This window comes from Agelaius tricolor, unplaced genomic scaffold (genome assembly GCF_023055355.1).
Source record: "Agelaius tricolor isolate 1412-34295 unplaced genomic scaffold, bAgeTri1.0.p SCAF_3, whole genome shotgun sequence".
Taxonomy (NCBI): Eukaryota; Metazoa; Chordata; class Aves; order Passeriformes; family Icteridae; genus Agelaius; species Agelaius tricolor.
The window spans coordinates 53,974,273-53,992,505 of NW_027269263.1; the positions used below are offsets into that span (position 1 = coordinate 53,974,273).

General features: G+C 33.6%; 1 protein-coding gene across 1 annotated transcript in view; it reads right to left on the bottom strand.

The window, feature by feature from the left end:
* Window positions 1–18,233, bottom strand: part of TBC1D22A (TBC1 domain family member 22A) — a 141,412-nt gene that overhangs the window by 16,996 nt on the left and 106,183 nt on the right. The window contains exon 12 of the mRNA XM_071423854.1: window positions 15,085–15,180. Coding sequence (XP_071279955.1) covers window positions 15,085–15,180 — 96 coding nt within the window. The remainder of the gene's footprint in view (window positions 1–15,084; window positions 15,181–18,233) is intronic.

Consider the following 18,233-nt stretch of genomic DNA (forward strand, 5'->3'; position numbering starts at 1 on the left):
TCTTTTTTAATCCAAAATAGTGCTTTTCCTCTGCAACTAGGCTTTATAGAGAATCACAGTTTTAGACATATTCACCATTGCAACATGGTTCTAACACTGTGTGCTCTCAGTTGGTAAAGATAACTAAAAATTACTAGAGTCCAAAATGTTTAGAAGGTATTTGTAGACAAAAACATTATACATGTTTTAGAAATGGTGACTGACAATTCAAAATTATACTCTAAGGCCAGTTCATTATCTAACTGTTTCAACAACAGTGAGAGCTTCAGATGCTTTTTGTACCTACTTATGTTAGCAGCCATGTATGTCAGTGGGAGTATTACTTGACAGGTACACAACATAAATTTGGGGCTGGTTCCTAGAGTCATAGATGAGATCATTACTTATCCTGGTCTGACCTCCTGTGTGGATAATAGGAACTAAACCTAAACATATGGTTTGTGTTTTTTTTAAATTTCAGGAAAAACACCGATTTGAAATCTTTAAGAGCTACAGAAATTCATTATTAGTTAATGTCTTGGGTTTTTTTCTATATCAAATTTCTCATATATGAGTCAATTCACCTATTGATTTTCTTTTTGAAAAATTAAGATGTCAAATACTTCAGTCACGCACTCTGAGCCCTCTCTATGTCTTTGACCTAAGATATCAGAACTGGATGCCATATTGACAAAGAAAGAAAACCACCAAAAGGCAAAACAAGCTCTTGGGTTCATTAATTCAAGGATCCAATCAGTCCCATGTACCACAGCATCATTCTGGGAGCTCATTAGGAGAGATGTAGGCATCACCCACCCTTTTGAAGGCACATGTCACAGGGTACAGTCTCACACTCCAGAGGTATGAACTATTCTAGTTTACTTTATTTGCAGATTTTTTTTCATTTGACTATATCAAAATACAGCTCGCCCAAAGAGTTCAACAGAACAAGTGATTCAAGATTTGTTTATGTAACTGCTCTGTGCTCCTCACTTTGTCAGAATGGTGAACCTGTGTCATCTGCAGATTTCTATTATCAGCTATTTTGTTAGTGGAAATGCTGAATAGCCTCATACTGACTCCCACTAAAGAAGCCTCCTCTTGCAGATGATTAACAAAAAAAAGTATTTAGGACATTGTATTATATTTTTGTTGATACTGTTAAATGCTATTTAAGTGTACAGAATAAATCAGACCACAGAATAAAGTAGACCAAATTATTATGTTGCAGTTTTGCATCATCAATGTAGATTCACTTTTCAGAATTAAAGATAGAAATGAAGCTATTAAGAATGACATAGGGGAAAAAATGTTTCATTTGTTCTTCTTAACTGATAATAAGAAAACTGGCTAAGTAAATACTAATAAATAATAATTATTAGAGAGATAATAAGTAAAGATTATAGAATTAAATACTGGTAATCAAAACTATATCTTTATTATCTTCATGATCATATCATTTTCTTCCCACTGTGCCTTCTGAGATTTATAAACAAAAATTGCCACACATAAAGGAAGCACTTACATGTTACAAGATTTCCATTAAAATACATAAAGAAAAATGAACATCTAGCTCTTTTTGCAGACAATATTAATAACTCATTACTATTGTTGGCTGGACACACTATGGTCACTAGAAAACCAGTCTCATTACACCATTATCCTCTGATATGTTGGAGTTTCACTATTTACAGTCTTCCTGAAAATTAGGAAAAGCTTTGGATAGCCTACTGGTAAAGTGAACAGGCCCATCAACTGGAAGAGCTCTGATACCTGTGTAGATATATTAACAAAAACTGATTGAGTATTCAAAATCTACATGGAGGCAAAAATAAATATCCAAAATTATCCAAATAGCTAAAAATATCCAAAATAATTGTAATTTCTTTCAGAAAAGTAAACGTAAATGAAGGTAATAAAATGGCAAATTAATTCATTGCAGTTCCACATTCATGACCTAGAGTGTATTGCTTATTGGTGAGTGATCATGTTGCCACAAGGGAAATGATAACACACTCAGCAAGACTGAAATAGGACTGAAGTATGAAATAGCATCCTTGCAGCCCCAGCAAAGCACAAAGTGAGACTACTTATGGTGACTGGAACCATTCCAAGCCTAAAGCTAACCCATTTATTTTCTAACACGGTGTTGAGATAGCAAAATTGCAGTACGGATTTGGAAAGCCCCACCAGTCCACTGCTGACTCATGCAGTTAAATCATGCTGTTACTACATTATACTTATGCTGTTATCACACTACTTCATGATGGGAGACTTCATTATGGTCAGAGCCAGAGCAGATGATGAACTACACGTCAAGAGGAAACATCAGTTGCTTGCCTGCATTAAAATACATAGTCTGAATATCAGGTGAAATTAATTCCAGTGATTAAGAACCATTCCCAGTTATAGTCACACAGAACCCTATTTCAATGATTATACAAACAGCCAAATGAAAGATTTAGCTGTTTAATTACATGAGAACAGCTTATTTACATTGAGGCTTTAACAAGAGTTTTTATTTTTCTTTGATCCAAGGAATCCTTCTTTAGCTGTGTGTGTTCTTTGTATCTTCAGGAATACTGTGGTTTGGATTTTTCTAGGGTTTCTAATACTGCATCTTCACCAATTCTATTTGCCAACTATAACAAATTACTTGAACAAAATTCCTGGGAACCCAAAGAGCAAGAAAACCCCCTGGCTTACTGACAAGATTTTATCTGAAAAGTCAGATTTGGAAAGCACTATAGAAATACTGCCTATTGATCACCTGCAACTTCCAATCAAACATTCACCTTTTAATTTCTAATTTCTTTGATCAAATCTTCTTTGATCAAATAAGTTCAATCATTCCACTGGAGTATAATTTTGGGTACTGAGTTTCTTTTGCTGAATACCTGAACTTTGATTGCTCTGAAATAAAGTGGAATTTTTTTTCAATTTTATGATATTCGTTTAATTACTTAAAATATTTTTAGATATTTTCATCTTTCTGTAAGTAAAATCTAGATTTATTCTGTTTCTAATTCTCTCCCCACTAAGATTGAAAAAAATGGGCATTATATAAAATAAATGTTAATCCACCTTCCAATTTTATGTTTCCAGCATTAATCATTTTGTTTTGGTCAACTTTCTTAATTCTGTTGATCTTCACCACAGCAATTTTAGCTGAATTAGCTTCAGTATAATTTGTTGACACACTTGACAGTCTGGCATTGCTTTTCTACAGCAAATATCCACTATTATGTAGATATTTTTATCCTAAGGCTCAAATTGTTAAGACAGGAAACTTTACTAAAGTTAAAATATGATAATTCTTCAATTAAGACAAACCCAATGTTTTGTCTGAGAAAGAGTAATTATGATGAAACCCTTCAAGATAAAGCATGACTGTAATGTAGCAAAAATGAAATCTGGACTGACAAGAACATCCAATGGAATTTAGAAGAAACAAAAATCCCCTCCAGTGCCCAGAAGTGTAGTATTCTATCAGGTGAAAATTCAACTATCATGGAAAGTTACACATTATGTGCTGTTCCAATGCACAAATCATAGCTGGAATGTATATAAATGAACCCATGAAAAAGCATAGCTGGTTTTTTACCAGATAGCATAGACAGCTTCCTCTGGTTTGGATGGTTTTGGCTGGGCTTGTGGGGGCTTCTTTCCTCATTTGCTTATTTTTTTAACATAAAGAGATATCCAACACCTTTAAGATTTTGCCAGACTAAAAATTTCTGGCGGTAATTTTATTTTCTAGTGGTAAAAGGCCTTCTCTGGTTCTGGTACCTAAGACTGGCTAAGAACAGCATGTCCAGAACAAAACAGCACTTTTTAAAAACACCAGAACATGGATGCAAAAGCCACAGCTCAGCTTTTCCATATGATTTTCTGTCAGGATTTTATGCAGTATTAAAAATGATACGTGTAAATCTTAACTATAAAACAGACAGACTAAAACCATTGCATCTTGGTAAAATGCTCTGCAAATTATATTTTAATTACTCTGCATATTTGCAAAACATTTTTTGTCTTGAAGCCTATTTACTGAACTTATATTCTATTGATTCTCAATGTGCCCAAGTGAATATGCTTTGAAAAGAGGTATAATTGTATTTATGTAGCAGCAGCGTGCCTCTGGATTCCTGAGAGCCTACTCAAAACATTCAAAATGCTATGCCTTTTTTTTTTTGCTCTGTGATCAATTTAACTCTTCAACAGCAGCATTTACTAAAAATGTGAAGAATTCAATTTGTCAAATAACTCAACTGAAGCCAAAATAAAATTATTATTCTGGTTCACTTAAAGCCATCTGAAGACCTAGAGGGTTATCAAGAAACTACTTTATGGATAAGAGAACAAAAATCAATCTGTATTCTTGCATCCTTCCCAAAGGGTTATTAGCCCAGCAATATTCACCACCCATTCATTCTGTGTGAATACGTGTAACCATATTCTTTTTTCTTGAATAAGCAAAATATAGAATCCTGTTTCAATTATGGCATGCACAATGTGATTTTTAGATGTAATCACAACTACTTAACCTAAAAGTTATTAGAAAATTGTGCCAAACCCACAAAGATTTAGAAAAAGTTATTTATATAAACTTATTGAAAAAAGGCCAGATCTGTTAGAAACTGTCAAGAGTCCTCTGTCCCTAAACAGGTATTTTCCCTCTTCATAGATATAGTCTTTTAAAGAGTTGGAGGAGAAAAAAGTTTCCTTCCAACTTCCTTTTAACCTACAGATTCATGAATTCTAGGATAACATTACATTTTCATAAATTTGAATTCATTGTGCTCTTTGCACATTAGAAGAATTAATGATAAGTGTCCTTCTGAGCAGTAGAGATTTGCTACAGCTTTTCGACCTCTATCTTCTGCAGTTAAATATAACAAAACTGTGGTTCCCCTGTATCACAGAAAAAAAAAAATGGCACTAAGGTTTTGGACAGTTTGTTTGTTTTTTTCTTAAAAAAACCTATCTTCATCCTTTGCAATACTCTGATAATGTGAAGAAACATAAAAACCATATGGGTGCCATCATTTGTAAGACTACATTACAGGTCTGTTTAAAAAAAAAATAAAATATTATATATTTTATTTTTATATATATATACAATCCACATTACACATGGCATTGTAAAATCATTTTCTGATCTTGCAATGTCCAAGCACTGTTCAAGTACTTGCACAGTAAAATCCACAGTAGAAAATCCAAACCACAGTATTCCTGAAGATACAAAGAACACACAAAGCTAAAGAAGGATTCCTTGGGATCAAAGAAAAATAAAAACTCATGTTAAAAGTCTCAATGTAAATAAGCTGTTCTCATGTAATTAAACAGCTAAATCTTTCATTTGGAAAAACATGGCTTTAAAATTCTATAATCATTGAAATATGGTTCTGCGTGACTGTATCTGAAACTTGAAATGGTTCTTAATCACTGGAATTAATTTCATCTGATATTTATTTTCTTCATGTATTTTAATGCAGGCAAGGAAGTGTGAAACTCCAAGTGCTGCTCTTCAGCTCAGGAAAAAGTTGTTATCCATCGTTAAATATCTTATGCATGAATGCCTTATGACCCCATCAAAATATTTGAATCCAAACACTGGTTTCTGTAACACTGCTCATAAAGAAACCTCCTTTAAAATAGCAATGATTGTGCTACATTCTGTCCAGGCCAGTCTCATTCACTCTAAAAGCTGCATTTGCTGTTCATTCTTGTTGCTACATCTGGGCTTATTAATTAGGTGGCAGTTAATTCTACAAGGACAACCTTCAGGAAAAACAATCTCATAAGAGTCATAAAGCCATATTAACATTATCCTACAATTAAAAACAGCATTAACAAAAACAATAAAGAAAAAAGCATTTAATCTAGCACAAATTTCACTAAGCAATTTCCATTAAAAATTGATAATTAATTCCTGGGGAAAACAGGAAAAGCTGACCAATTACATTATAAGGTTAATGGGATTAGTCTAATCACATTGAAAATATGCAATTTTCAGGGAGCAAAATGAAATAAAGATTTTGGTAAACTGCAGAACTTTGAAGACATTATGTATTCAGCTTCACAAGATTAAAGAGCTGAGATCCTAGAGCTTTTATAGTACCCAGAGTTCAAGACAGAAATTATTACTATGCCATTGTAACTGCAATGATCTCTGAAGTTCTACATCCAGGAAAATCTCCAGGTCTTCTATCAGTTTTAATCCTCTACATTTCCTTCTTCAAGAAACTGATTCTGAAGAGACTGGCAGATATCAGGGAGCAAGTGATATGTTGGTAATACTCTTTTTTTAGGTTGCTCTGGTAATTAGTCACTATGCAAAATGGGTAGTAATGGAAAGGTTTAAACCAAATCAATAAAATACATTAAAAAATTATTGGCAAGAATATATAGAACACAATAGTATGATTTTACAGAATAACTATAAAGTAAAATCAAAATTAATTCTAGAACTCACTCAGTGACAGTAAAAAGTAAGATCCATTACTAAACAAGAATTAAAGTTATTTTCCTATTATAATCACTAGAATGCATTTCCCACAAAAAAAAAAGCCCAAATCAAATTCAAATCTGTAACACTAAAATCCTTAAATTCAAATAATAAGAATAGAGGTGCACACAAAGGCAAGGGCTCAGGTGTCTGTGAGGAGTCAGGTAACTCTGTCTGAAGAAGGAATGCCTGCTAAAGAAACAGATGCCTTTTCCATAAAAATATTCAGAATGTAAAGGGATCTTCCAAGCAATATGAATTGTATAAACACTATGTCCTACAGTTCTTCTCCACACAACAGCAAGTTTGAGAGGAATTATGTTCAATAGTCTTTCCCTCTATCGAGCAGTCTCTACTGGAGCTTCCATCCCTCTTCTTTACTGGTAACATCTCTGGTAAAAATCAGTACAAGAAATAACATTTGGGCTTGCAAAAAGACATTCACATCCTCAAGCAAATCTTCACCAAGTATTTAATATTCAGATCATTAAATGTAGGATTTGACAGATGAATTCTAATTTCTGTCAATGCCATATTCCTTCATAAATAATACAGTGACATAAATATTTGCATAGGATAGGGTGAGATCAAAAGTGACTAATTCATACATGTCTTTCCACTGACTACAAATGTAATTTAAAAGTGACTTTATTTCTAATTTAGATCTGAGTTAGAGGATTCACTTTATTTCACTAAACCTTAAGCTAAAGTATATAATGTAACACATTTTCAATCTAACTGGTCTCTGAAACACAAATCATATCTTCATATAATATTTGTACTGAACTATGCAGCTGGTTAACATCTTCATTACTTAAAAAATTAATATTTGAAAAATAAGGAAGACATTACCTAATATCACACACAATTGATTTAGAAAATAGAAATCACTGCTGACTTTGTAACATAGTTGCTTAGGGTTTTTTGAAGAACACAGATAAACACTAGAGTAAGAACTCTGCCATACTAATATATGGTATAATGAACTGAGCTCTCAAATACACTACATCTGTTGTTAAAGATTTTGCTCTGTATGAAAGAAGGGTTAGAAGTTAATGAATTGCAGTATGTCACACACGAAATCCAAGCACAAATCTGCATTTTCAGTGCTCACATTTGAATTTTTTAATTTGATGCATCATCTAAAATTGCAACACATCCTCTGACTATCAGAAAAGCAAACTATTCAAATAACAACTTAATTTGAAACTAACTGTAGAAAAAAACCTGATGAAATGTAATTTTTCAAATGGCGTGAACCTTTACATAGAAGAAAATACAGACTATTCAGGACTATAAATTATTATATCCCTTTTGATTTTGGTTTTTTTTTAAATAGTCAGCAAATGTGAAAGTATTACTAACTGACACTTGTGTGCAATGAGTCAAAATACATCTCCAAACTGCTCTGGTAAGAGACATAAGTTCTTAATACCTTGGCTCTTTAAGCATGCTTCCCATCTACTTTGAAGAAGAAGTAGCTGGCCATCACTTCAAAACAATTCCCTGTACTCTTACACATGACATCTTACACATTTCCTCTAGAAAGAGCCACTCCAGCTTTTACAGTGAAGTACCTCATTCCCTTTCAGATGCTCTCAACTGGTGTGCTAGGGAAGAAGGCACTTGTTACTATCTCCCAGTACCTTGATTTTCAGATGTTTTAAACTTCTGAGAAATAAGTGACTTCACAAAAACCATGTGCCTTGGAATTACACTTAAAACAGGTGAGGGTAAAAATGAAGTTACTAAATCTCAACACTCTGTAACAAAGATTACAATTAGAAATATTTATAAAGTTTTAAGATCCTTAAAAAATTTTAAAATATTATTCTACTTATATCAATAACAAAAGCTGAAGCTTGTCCTGTTTCTTATAAGCATGGTTTCAGTTTTCCACTTTTCATGCTGCATCCCAAACAAAATTTCTACTGATGGAGTATGCTGGCCTGTGGAACTAGACTCCTTCAGCAGGGATTTTGAAAATTTCTTCCTGTTTTGACCAACCTATTTCAGTGCAAAAAAAAAACAAACCCAAAACAAACAACTGTACAGATTTCCCAAGATAAGTCATGGCTGCAGTGATTAGATGTTCAAGGACTACTGTTCTTCAAGTGCTTTGGAAAGCAGGGCTTAGTCTCACTGACTGCTGTGATTTGTCTGATAATATTAGACTACATCATATCACAGAATAACTTCTACGTTTCAGTAGCAAATACATATATTTAAGCTACTTGTAATTCAAAATCGTTGTACTGTAGCTAGTAATTTTACTATGTGCCACTGTTCCAAATATCTTGAGGACAAAGGAGGACTTCTGGGGGAGAGCTAGATGGAAGGAGGGCAACAGAAACAGAGGCAGATTTCAAATTCAGATACTACAAAATTTACCTGTGTTACTGGAAGTATATTAAATATTACTTTTAACATGCCAGGCATGAGTAATATATTATTCCTATAGGCTCTTGGCCCAGAAACTCAAGCAAAACAAAGAAAAAGAGGTAAATTTAGGAGTGAAAATACACACATTCCTAGCTAAATTAAGATATAAATCCAAAGTGGGGTTTGTTTGTTTGTTTTTTAAACTATTTTCATTCTCTGCTTTGCACATTTGAAGCCAAACTTTGGGGAAAAACAATGTATAACTTAGGAAAAATAGGCCTACAGTATAATCAAAAGAAAATGGAAAGCCATACAGCAAGAGATAAGTAAGGGTAGAATTACAATTTTTATTTCATTTTTCATGCTCCTTAAGCCATTTAGTGTACCATATAAACTGGTCAGAATCTTCCAGTAGCTTTCCAGACAGAGGGCAAGTTCTCCTCCTAGTACTAGATAAGTACCAGTATTAAAAGAAGGAAGACCTACAGTCCATCTGTTACATTTCAGTTCAATATTAAAATTTTGCAATAATAATTTCTGTGGGACAAAACCTGTAGTTCTGACTGAATGTTAAAACATCTTTGCACCGTTCTGTTTAATTTGAAACACCCTCACATGTGGAGGCCAAGTCAAGATATTCATGACAATCAAAATACGCAGAAGCTTTTGACAAAGTTGAGTGGGGTTGATAACAGAGCAGTTGAACTATTACCACTCACATCATTCTCTGTTCATTAAGCTCTGCCTGCAAAAATGAAGTCAGCAATGTTATTATTGCAAATTGGCTCTTCTGAACATAAATGATCCCAGAGTGTTGAATCCCAGCTGTCTGCTACCAGTACTCAGAGATTAGGAAGGGATCTCACGTTAGGTTGCCAGCTATGACTTTCGAAGTCTAAAACAGCAGAGCGTCCAGTTTCTTGAAACACAGTACAATATATTGAACATCTTCCAAAAGTGCTCTCAGCAGGGAATTAAATCACAGCAGTGGTAATAGTCAGGCTCTTTACAGTTAGAAAGATTTCCATGTTCACAGTTTTTAATTCTTTACAAGTTTTGGAACATCCACCGAAAAGACCCTATTAGCTTCCATACACAGAAGAACGAGGGCACAAAATCATCTAATCATCGAGCTTAGAGAGATGGAGGGCAAACATTCCTCTGTTCAAAAAACTAATCCTTTCAGAAACATATTTTTTATTTTTTCTTTAATTGAAAAACATTTCTTTTTACTGCAGGAGCAATGGAAATTAATTTTTTAGCACAGTACATACCAGGAAGCTAAGCACTCCTATACTTTCAAGCAGAAAAAGTAAAATTTAAAAATTTACATCATAAACTATGTAAATATCACAAAAGACTAATGAAGTCTATATTACTGTGGTTGAGTGTAAAAAGATAGTATGAAATTACATTTCTGATATCTGACATATTTCTATAGTAGATAATTTCTAGGAAACATATTCATATAAAACTTTTTAAAATAAAGCCTATAACTTATATATGCAGCAGACATGAATTTGTCTTCTAAGTATCTTGTTATTCAGCATTTATCTAATTTCTAATAAGACAATTGTATGTGCATTCATTTTGGTAAACAAGTCGATAAAACTTATTTCCTATATACAAAATAATAATTGTTTAATCATTACTTAAAATATTATATAAAAAAGAATAAAGCACAGTCACTATCCTGAAGATTTTATGGCTCAAGTGCAAAGCAAGAGACCAGAAAAGTAAAAAGAAACAACACAAAACTCATCAATGTGACTCTAAGTGCTACTAACAGACTCAAGCCAACCTGTCAAATCTATTCTGGGCATAGCAAAAAACCAGAACTTAGCATGGCTTAGAGCAAAGTAGCTGAATATCTGCATTAGGTGCTCCATTTAAGTAAGGTGGCAAAGTGGGAGATAGCACTGCTACTTTCTTGTGAGTGCAGGTGGGTAATGAAGCTGTCATCACGGGCTGATAGACTGCAGTCAGCAGCTCACTGCTGAATCTCAGATGCCATGTAAGGTGTCAGTATTAGTCCATTAAAGGCCTCAAAAGAGAAAGTGTCTAAGTTTTCCTTGGTGCTCTAAAAAAGAGGGAGCTAAGGGAGATGCAGAGCAAGAAAGCAAGAAAAAATGATGGACTGAAAAATTATCTTTACAGCTTCTTTGCAGTCTGGGTGAATATAATTGGAGCAAAAATGCATTTGTCAATGACAAAGAAAAGGACAATGCAGAAATAAAGATGTGAGTTGGTGACAGCGTGGGTGAAAATGTCTTTTAGACAGACAGAAAAGCCTATATCTTAAAATCATGAATAAGAAAAGATCTGCAAGAGAGATTCCTTACTACAACATACTGAATATATTTTTGTAGCTCAGCTTTGTCAACAAAGTGATAACTTCCTTAAAGTACAAATCTAACAGATAAGCCAGTATGAATTCAACTATTACTAAGTTAATTGTAATTACCATTAGCTTATATTTAGTTCAACAGTTGAATCTAGTCCCTGAAGTCTAGTTTCTGTAAAAATCTTTCAGAGATCTTGTACATTGTACAAAACTGGCGAACTCAGTAGCCATATTTTCTATTAATATTTTAATTCCAAATATGTTCAAAATCATACATGAATATTTTATCACTTAACAGCATCAGCTACCCACACCTCTCAAGAATTCAGGAAAATTTTGGATTTATGGTGTAGTTAGGAAAATTAATAACAGCAGCCAAAGTCTGAGACATGCTGATGTACTCATCAGAAATGTTTTCATTACTTGCACGTTTAATTACTTAAGCTTAGATACTTGAGCTAAATTAATTGCACATTTTGTATTCAAAAGGCATAGTGTATCTCACTAAAAAAAAGTATTTTTATTTAGATTAAGCTTACTGCTTTTTTTCTTTTTTTTTGTCTGACACTAGTATGAAACCAGGAAATTAACACAGAATATTCATATCATGAATAGAAATGTCAGAAACCAAGAATGACCTGTTTGAGTGTATAAAACATCACACTAGTTACAAGGGAAAATCTAAGACAGGATTAAAATTTCTGCCATTTACTGCCTAGCCATTGTGTTCTCTGCTCCCCCACATGTGAAGTATAAACTGCTAATCTGAATTATGAACAGAGTAACAGAGCTATCCAAACTTCCTCTCTGTACCTGGGTTTGTGGGGCACCCTATCTAGAAAAAGAGGACTCTCTAGAAGTGAGAACCAAGAGAGAATAACAAGCTGTAATGAAAACTAAAAGAACTGTTTTCCATAGTGTTAAACTTTGTATTATACATGGGCATAAAATATTTAAAACATCTCCCTGAAAACATGTCAGTTTAATTTCACTGGTATCAAAAAGTGACTCTGGGGAATTTAAAAATTGCTGAATGGAGTAATTTTTGTCCTCATTACACAGCATTGCATCACACAGCTCGTTGCATTAAATAGCAAATTTCAAAATGGGATTCTAGTAGCTTACTAGAAAGATTACTGAATAAGTAGGACAAATTTCTAAGCAGCTTTGAACTCCTAGGAAATTAAAACCATCTGATATTTTGTACTTAACCAAATAAATGGCAGTGAGAGCAATGACTTGTTCAAATGATTCAAAGGAGGACAACTATCATCATGACTTGATTATCATCTTACAAAGAAAAAAAATTAACACAGTTTTATATGCCTGTGTTCCAAGTCTATAAATACACCTGTTCAGGTATATATACATGTGCATCTACAGTACATACACATAATATATACAAAAGAACATTTGAAGATATGGAGGCCTGAGTTGAAACATTTATTTCTTCCACCCTTCCCTTAACAAAACTTACTTCCCTTAAAATCTTAATATTTAATTCTACAGATATAAACCAAATACCAAGAAATTTTTGGGTTGTATCACTCTATAGTGAGTCCAGCCTAACTTCTTTCATTTCAAAATTAATTTCTCTGCTACCTGACAATACACAAAAGAAGTCCCCAAAACTACAGTCACAGGCATTGTGTGTCTGTATAAGGAAATATTGAGGGATGAACATTTGGTATCTAAGTCAATTAATCTGTTCATATCAGGAAGAAAAAAAAAATCATACTTTTACTGATTGCTTGGTTTCAGACATACTTAAAAGAATGAAAAGACGTATCTTAAGAGCAAAGAGTATTTTCTATCGTCACCATGTCTGTAATATTACTGATAATATACTTCATCAAATATTAAGAATAGAAGTATTGCATAACCAATTCCTTTAAAATCGGACTTTCATTCAAAATCTGTTCAGTGTCTCTTCTGGCACAGTGCCACATCTGATGTTCTTGGAAAATTATTCCAACTTAATATTCCTGTGAGGTCTGTATTTCTACTGAAAGAGGTCAAGCAGACATGTAAAAGAAGAGCAGGAGTTTTCACAGCTAGTAGCAAAGAACCAGGCCCTCTGACTGACAGTTACGAGAAACTTCCCTTATTCCTGTCATATGCAGAAAAACAGATACAGACCACGCTATGTGCAAGAGAAATTACTGGATGCATGTGGTTCTTGATACAGTTTACAGAACAAAAAACTTCTGTACAAAATGTACTGTAGCTATGACTTCTCAATAATGTGAATTCAATGCAGAGTGCTCCAGACAGCACATACTGAACTCCCCAATTTTCCAATGCAGTTTAAGTGCTTATTACTTTGAAGACTAGGCACTGATCTACAGCTATTATTAACAAAGCAGAAGAATAATGGATATTATTCTTGCCTGTGGGACAGAAGTATCATTTAGAGAATTGATAACACTTTAGTTCAGCCATTTTAAAAGGTCATGTTACACAATAAAGAAGGCCAAGGCTTTTAGTGATAACATATGATGGTGATAAAACTAGCATGGATCTACAGACCCTCAAAATTACCAATTGCATTTCCATGTAAGCAATCCAAAGCAGCGTGATAAATGCATTCCAGTGTATTCCTGATTTCTGTACTTTATATTCTAGTTCACATGGTCTATAAAGAAATTAAACCATACAGAAATACCTTAGCTATTAAATAAATAAACAAATCTGAATGTGTGTAAGGAGAACAAAACCAGTCTTCATAGTACTATACCATGGTATTATTCACTTGAAACATAGTTGTAATAGATTTGGTAGGGAGAAGAAAATTATGGCCTTTGGTGTGGGAAATCAACATGAACAATTTAATAGGGAGGATTAACAGAGAACAATTGTAATCGAGAGGTATGGATACCAACATTAGAGATGATTTTGACAAAGTACCATAAATTGAGAAAATCTGACAGTGTTAGCAGGTAGGAGAAATTAAAGCTGTTATGTTGTGCCCTTAGGGATTTATTCATTTCAAAGACAGGCCACGACAGCTCTGAATAAATCCTTTCATGAAGATAAAATAGATTGAAGTGATACACAAATTTGCACAATGGTTCATTTGTAGAGGGCCACAGAGTTCAGTCAGCTGGAGATAAAATAAGCTGGTAATGGGCCATTTCCCCTGGGTAGGCAATGGTGGGGGCTTTGCAGCACAGGCTATTCACATTCAGCCTTCAAACGAGACTTTAAAGCCTTTTAGGCATTCAATGTGTATCATAGGGTAAAATTCAATATAAATATTTCTATGAAATGAACTGTCACCAGTTCACAAAAATAATTGGACTTCTATGGATGTATGCAAATGATCTGCCTATCTACCATATTCAAATCTTCTTACAAACAACATCCTGATATGCTTGTTGCTGAAAAAATGTAAGGTTTTGAAACATAGAGGCCTGAAGTCCTTTTAATTCCTAATGAAAGATAGGCTCCTCATTTTAAAAGACTATTTGTCCAGCTTTTTTGAAAAAATGAACATGACCTTGTTAGAGAATGTTATATTAAACTGATGGGAAATTACAAATAAATTCTTCAGTGACACACTTAAGATTAACAAACTTTACCTTTTCAAAAATCTCTGTGAAATACCAAGGTAACAACATCCCCAGAAATCATCTTCCCAAAGTCTGCCTCAGTTAAAACAGTATTTTTTTTCCAGAGTGGGCAAAGAAAAGACATCTCCTACTGCTTATAGTCCATCACTTCAGGTCTAACAGTTTTGGTGCAACTCTAACAGTAAGATATCGTCAGTCTTGCTGCTCCTGTTTTGTCTTAAATTCATCCCCAGAGCAATGTTAGGAAGGTAAATCTAAGAAACAGCACCCCGTGCTTGAAAAATATCCTTTTCACTTACTTGAAAATCTTTCTCCTCCAGGATCTCTTTCCTCCACCTGACAAGGAAGGCAGCGCAGACGTACAAGTGGAAGTGAGAAAAACCCTCTGGTTCAGACTAGAAAAAATAAAAATAGATCATCCTTTCAATACACAAATAATAATACTTTTGATCACCATATGCCCCAAGTGTATTTTTATGACATTTACTTCTAACTAAAAATGTCAGCCACATCTGTCTCTCTTTGTATCACAAACATGCTTGCATTTAATCTATGCCAAACCTATTCATTGCTATTATCTGTAACAGGGACAGAGGTAAGGCAGCTTCCATTTCTCATATTTAAATCCATTCTTTACTGATGTGTTTTCCATTTCTGGTGTTATCCATTAGCTTATATCTGGTATGAAATACTGTACTGTCCAGCTCAACACTGTGGTGTGAACATGTGTTTCATCTCCATTATTAAGTCAACTCTTCTACTAGCAGTAGCTTTTTACGTGTAAATTTTGAGATAGGAAATTATTAAGCATTGTAAAAATAAAAATACCTTGTGAATTTTTATAATACTGAACTGAATTAGATGTTTTCACTATAGGAAGAAAACTTACTCATAAGATGAAACATATACAGCTCAGTTTTGCATTCAGATCTGCAGCTTTCTGTTCTGGTGCAAGTCAGCAGATTCCATCCCTTTATAAAACTCCCCTTAGAAATTAGTATTTTATAATTTCACATAAGGGTTGAGAAAATTTTGTGATGAGGTCATTAAAAGACATCACTAAGTTTGCTCATATTATCAAGTTAATCTCAGATTTTATTTTCTATACCACTAAGGACTGAAAAAATAATTATGATATTAAATTATCAATGTTATGACTGTGAAATAATGCTATGTAAAATCTCATTAAAATAAAATCTGAAAATAATAATTATGAAATTAAACTACATAATCTGACAAATGGAGGTGTATTTAATTGCTGATATCTATATAATTTACAAGATCTAATTATAGTGCTTTAAAAATATAGCACATTTTTTCATATTCTTTGTTGGTCATTTCAAAACTGAAGTTTACTCTTTAGAAAAATACAGTGTTCTGCTCAAGTATAGTGAACTGAAACAATTTCTTACATAAAGAATAACATTATAAAATACCTATTTTATTGCTATTTAACCTAAAACAACAAGGTATTTAAAATTTGTGCAATAAATAAACTTCCCAGCTATAACGAGTGACAAAGGAAAAATATTCTCCTACTACTACTTTTCCTTCTCCTCTATCCTTGACTGATAAAAGAGCAGAGTGTGCTACAAGAGGTTTGTAAAACACCTTGTTAACAGCTACAGAAACCACAGACCATCTGGTCCACCAAATCAGTAAGGTTCCAGAAAAGAGACAATGCCAACTACTTGGAGGGAAGCTTTTAAGTTTAAAACTGCACTTGGAACTGAAAATAAGAATTAGCTAATTTTGGAAATACTTCTAAGGAAATGTAGAAGAATTATCTGGATGTGTATAAAGATCTGTACTTTGTCTTGTGATTTTTCTGGTTTCTTTCACCAATAAAAATTTGCTGAAAAAATGAAGCTCTTCAAAATGAAGCATTTTAAATGAAACAAAATAGGCTTAAAAATGCAATTCATTAGAGAAAAAATGCATATCCCCTACAGATTTAAAAATTCATCATGCTTCAGAGATAAGTCTAGGTACAAAGTATTTCCAATGGATAGCTTTAGACAGTTTTAGAAATTGAGTAAAACAGCTAATGCATAATTGCCTTTTCTAACACCTGATACCTATTACACTTTTCCATTTGCAGCTTTTGAAGTTACAAACAGTTTGATCTCTAAATGTACAGAAATGCAGACTACCAGCTAAAAGCTATTTAAAATCAAGTATAAACAATGACCTTGATTTAAATATTTCAGAAAAAAATCTCAAGGCAGATGTACAACCTTCCAGAGGACTTATTCTGAACATATTACAGACGACTCTGAGCATATTATCTAAGAACCATCTGTCATTATCAATAAAAATCATTTAGATTGTTAACATCACAAGTATCTCATTGCCCTGCAAATGCTGGATCTCCTCTGCAGCTGAAAAAAAAGGCATTTTTTGGACTGCACTCCCCAAACTTCTTGAATTAGACAACCACCAAAAGAATGCAAATTTTGTTGTATAACTAGACTGATTATTGTCTTGTCAATGATAGTCTAAGCAACCTTCCACCCTGGATACATCAACATTTAGGGAGTGTAATACCTCATGCTATTATATTTGCATTTATATATAAATTTTATTGTATATTTGTATTTATATACAATATCAAATTATTGTTTAAGTACTCAGAATAATTAAAGCTATGAAATTTTGTCAGGGTTAGGTATTAAACCACATTTCATTACTCAAGTAATAGCTCAGACACAAGGACGTCCAAATACTCAATAATTACACATGAATAAAGCAACCTTAAGCAACTCCATTTCTACCACATTACAAAGAGCAGATCGTTTAGGTGAAAAGAGATTTAAATAATTTTTGCCCAAATATCCAAGCAATCTATGGCATAAAAAGAGAAAGAAGCCAACACATGAATATCATGAAAAGTGGAATATGTTGGCTGCTCCTCCACCTTTTTCATTTCTGATCAGCCAGGAGCCTTGACTCCCTAGGCTCAGACTCAATTCACTGTCAAAACAGACTCAAGAGTTCCAGTCTGAGTAGAAACACAGCAAGAGCACACCAGAGAGGTCCATGACATTAACGAGCCTCTCACCAGGCATGACCAACAGCAGATGACTGAGTATATGAGTGCAAGATAGAGCAGTATCTCCCCAGAATACTCCAGGTTTCAAAGGTTTCGTGTTCAGAGATGTCCTAAGAGAAGCTGCAGAATATGTCCATTTAATAGGAGTTAATGAATTTGTCTTAACTTCCGAAATCTTTTTGCAACTGTAAGCTTTTGCTAAATCATCAAGTCCTGGAACAAAGAATTCCAAAACACGAGTGCATGCCATGTCTGGTTTAAACCTGCTAGTTTCAGTCAAAGTAGTTCAGATAGTGAAAGAGTATGAATCACTTCCTGTTTACTTTCTGCAATCCATTCATATTTCCTTATCTTTTGCAGACTAGAACTGTTTTGCTTATTCCACTGTTCCTCATG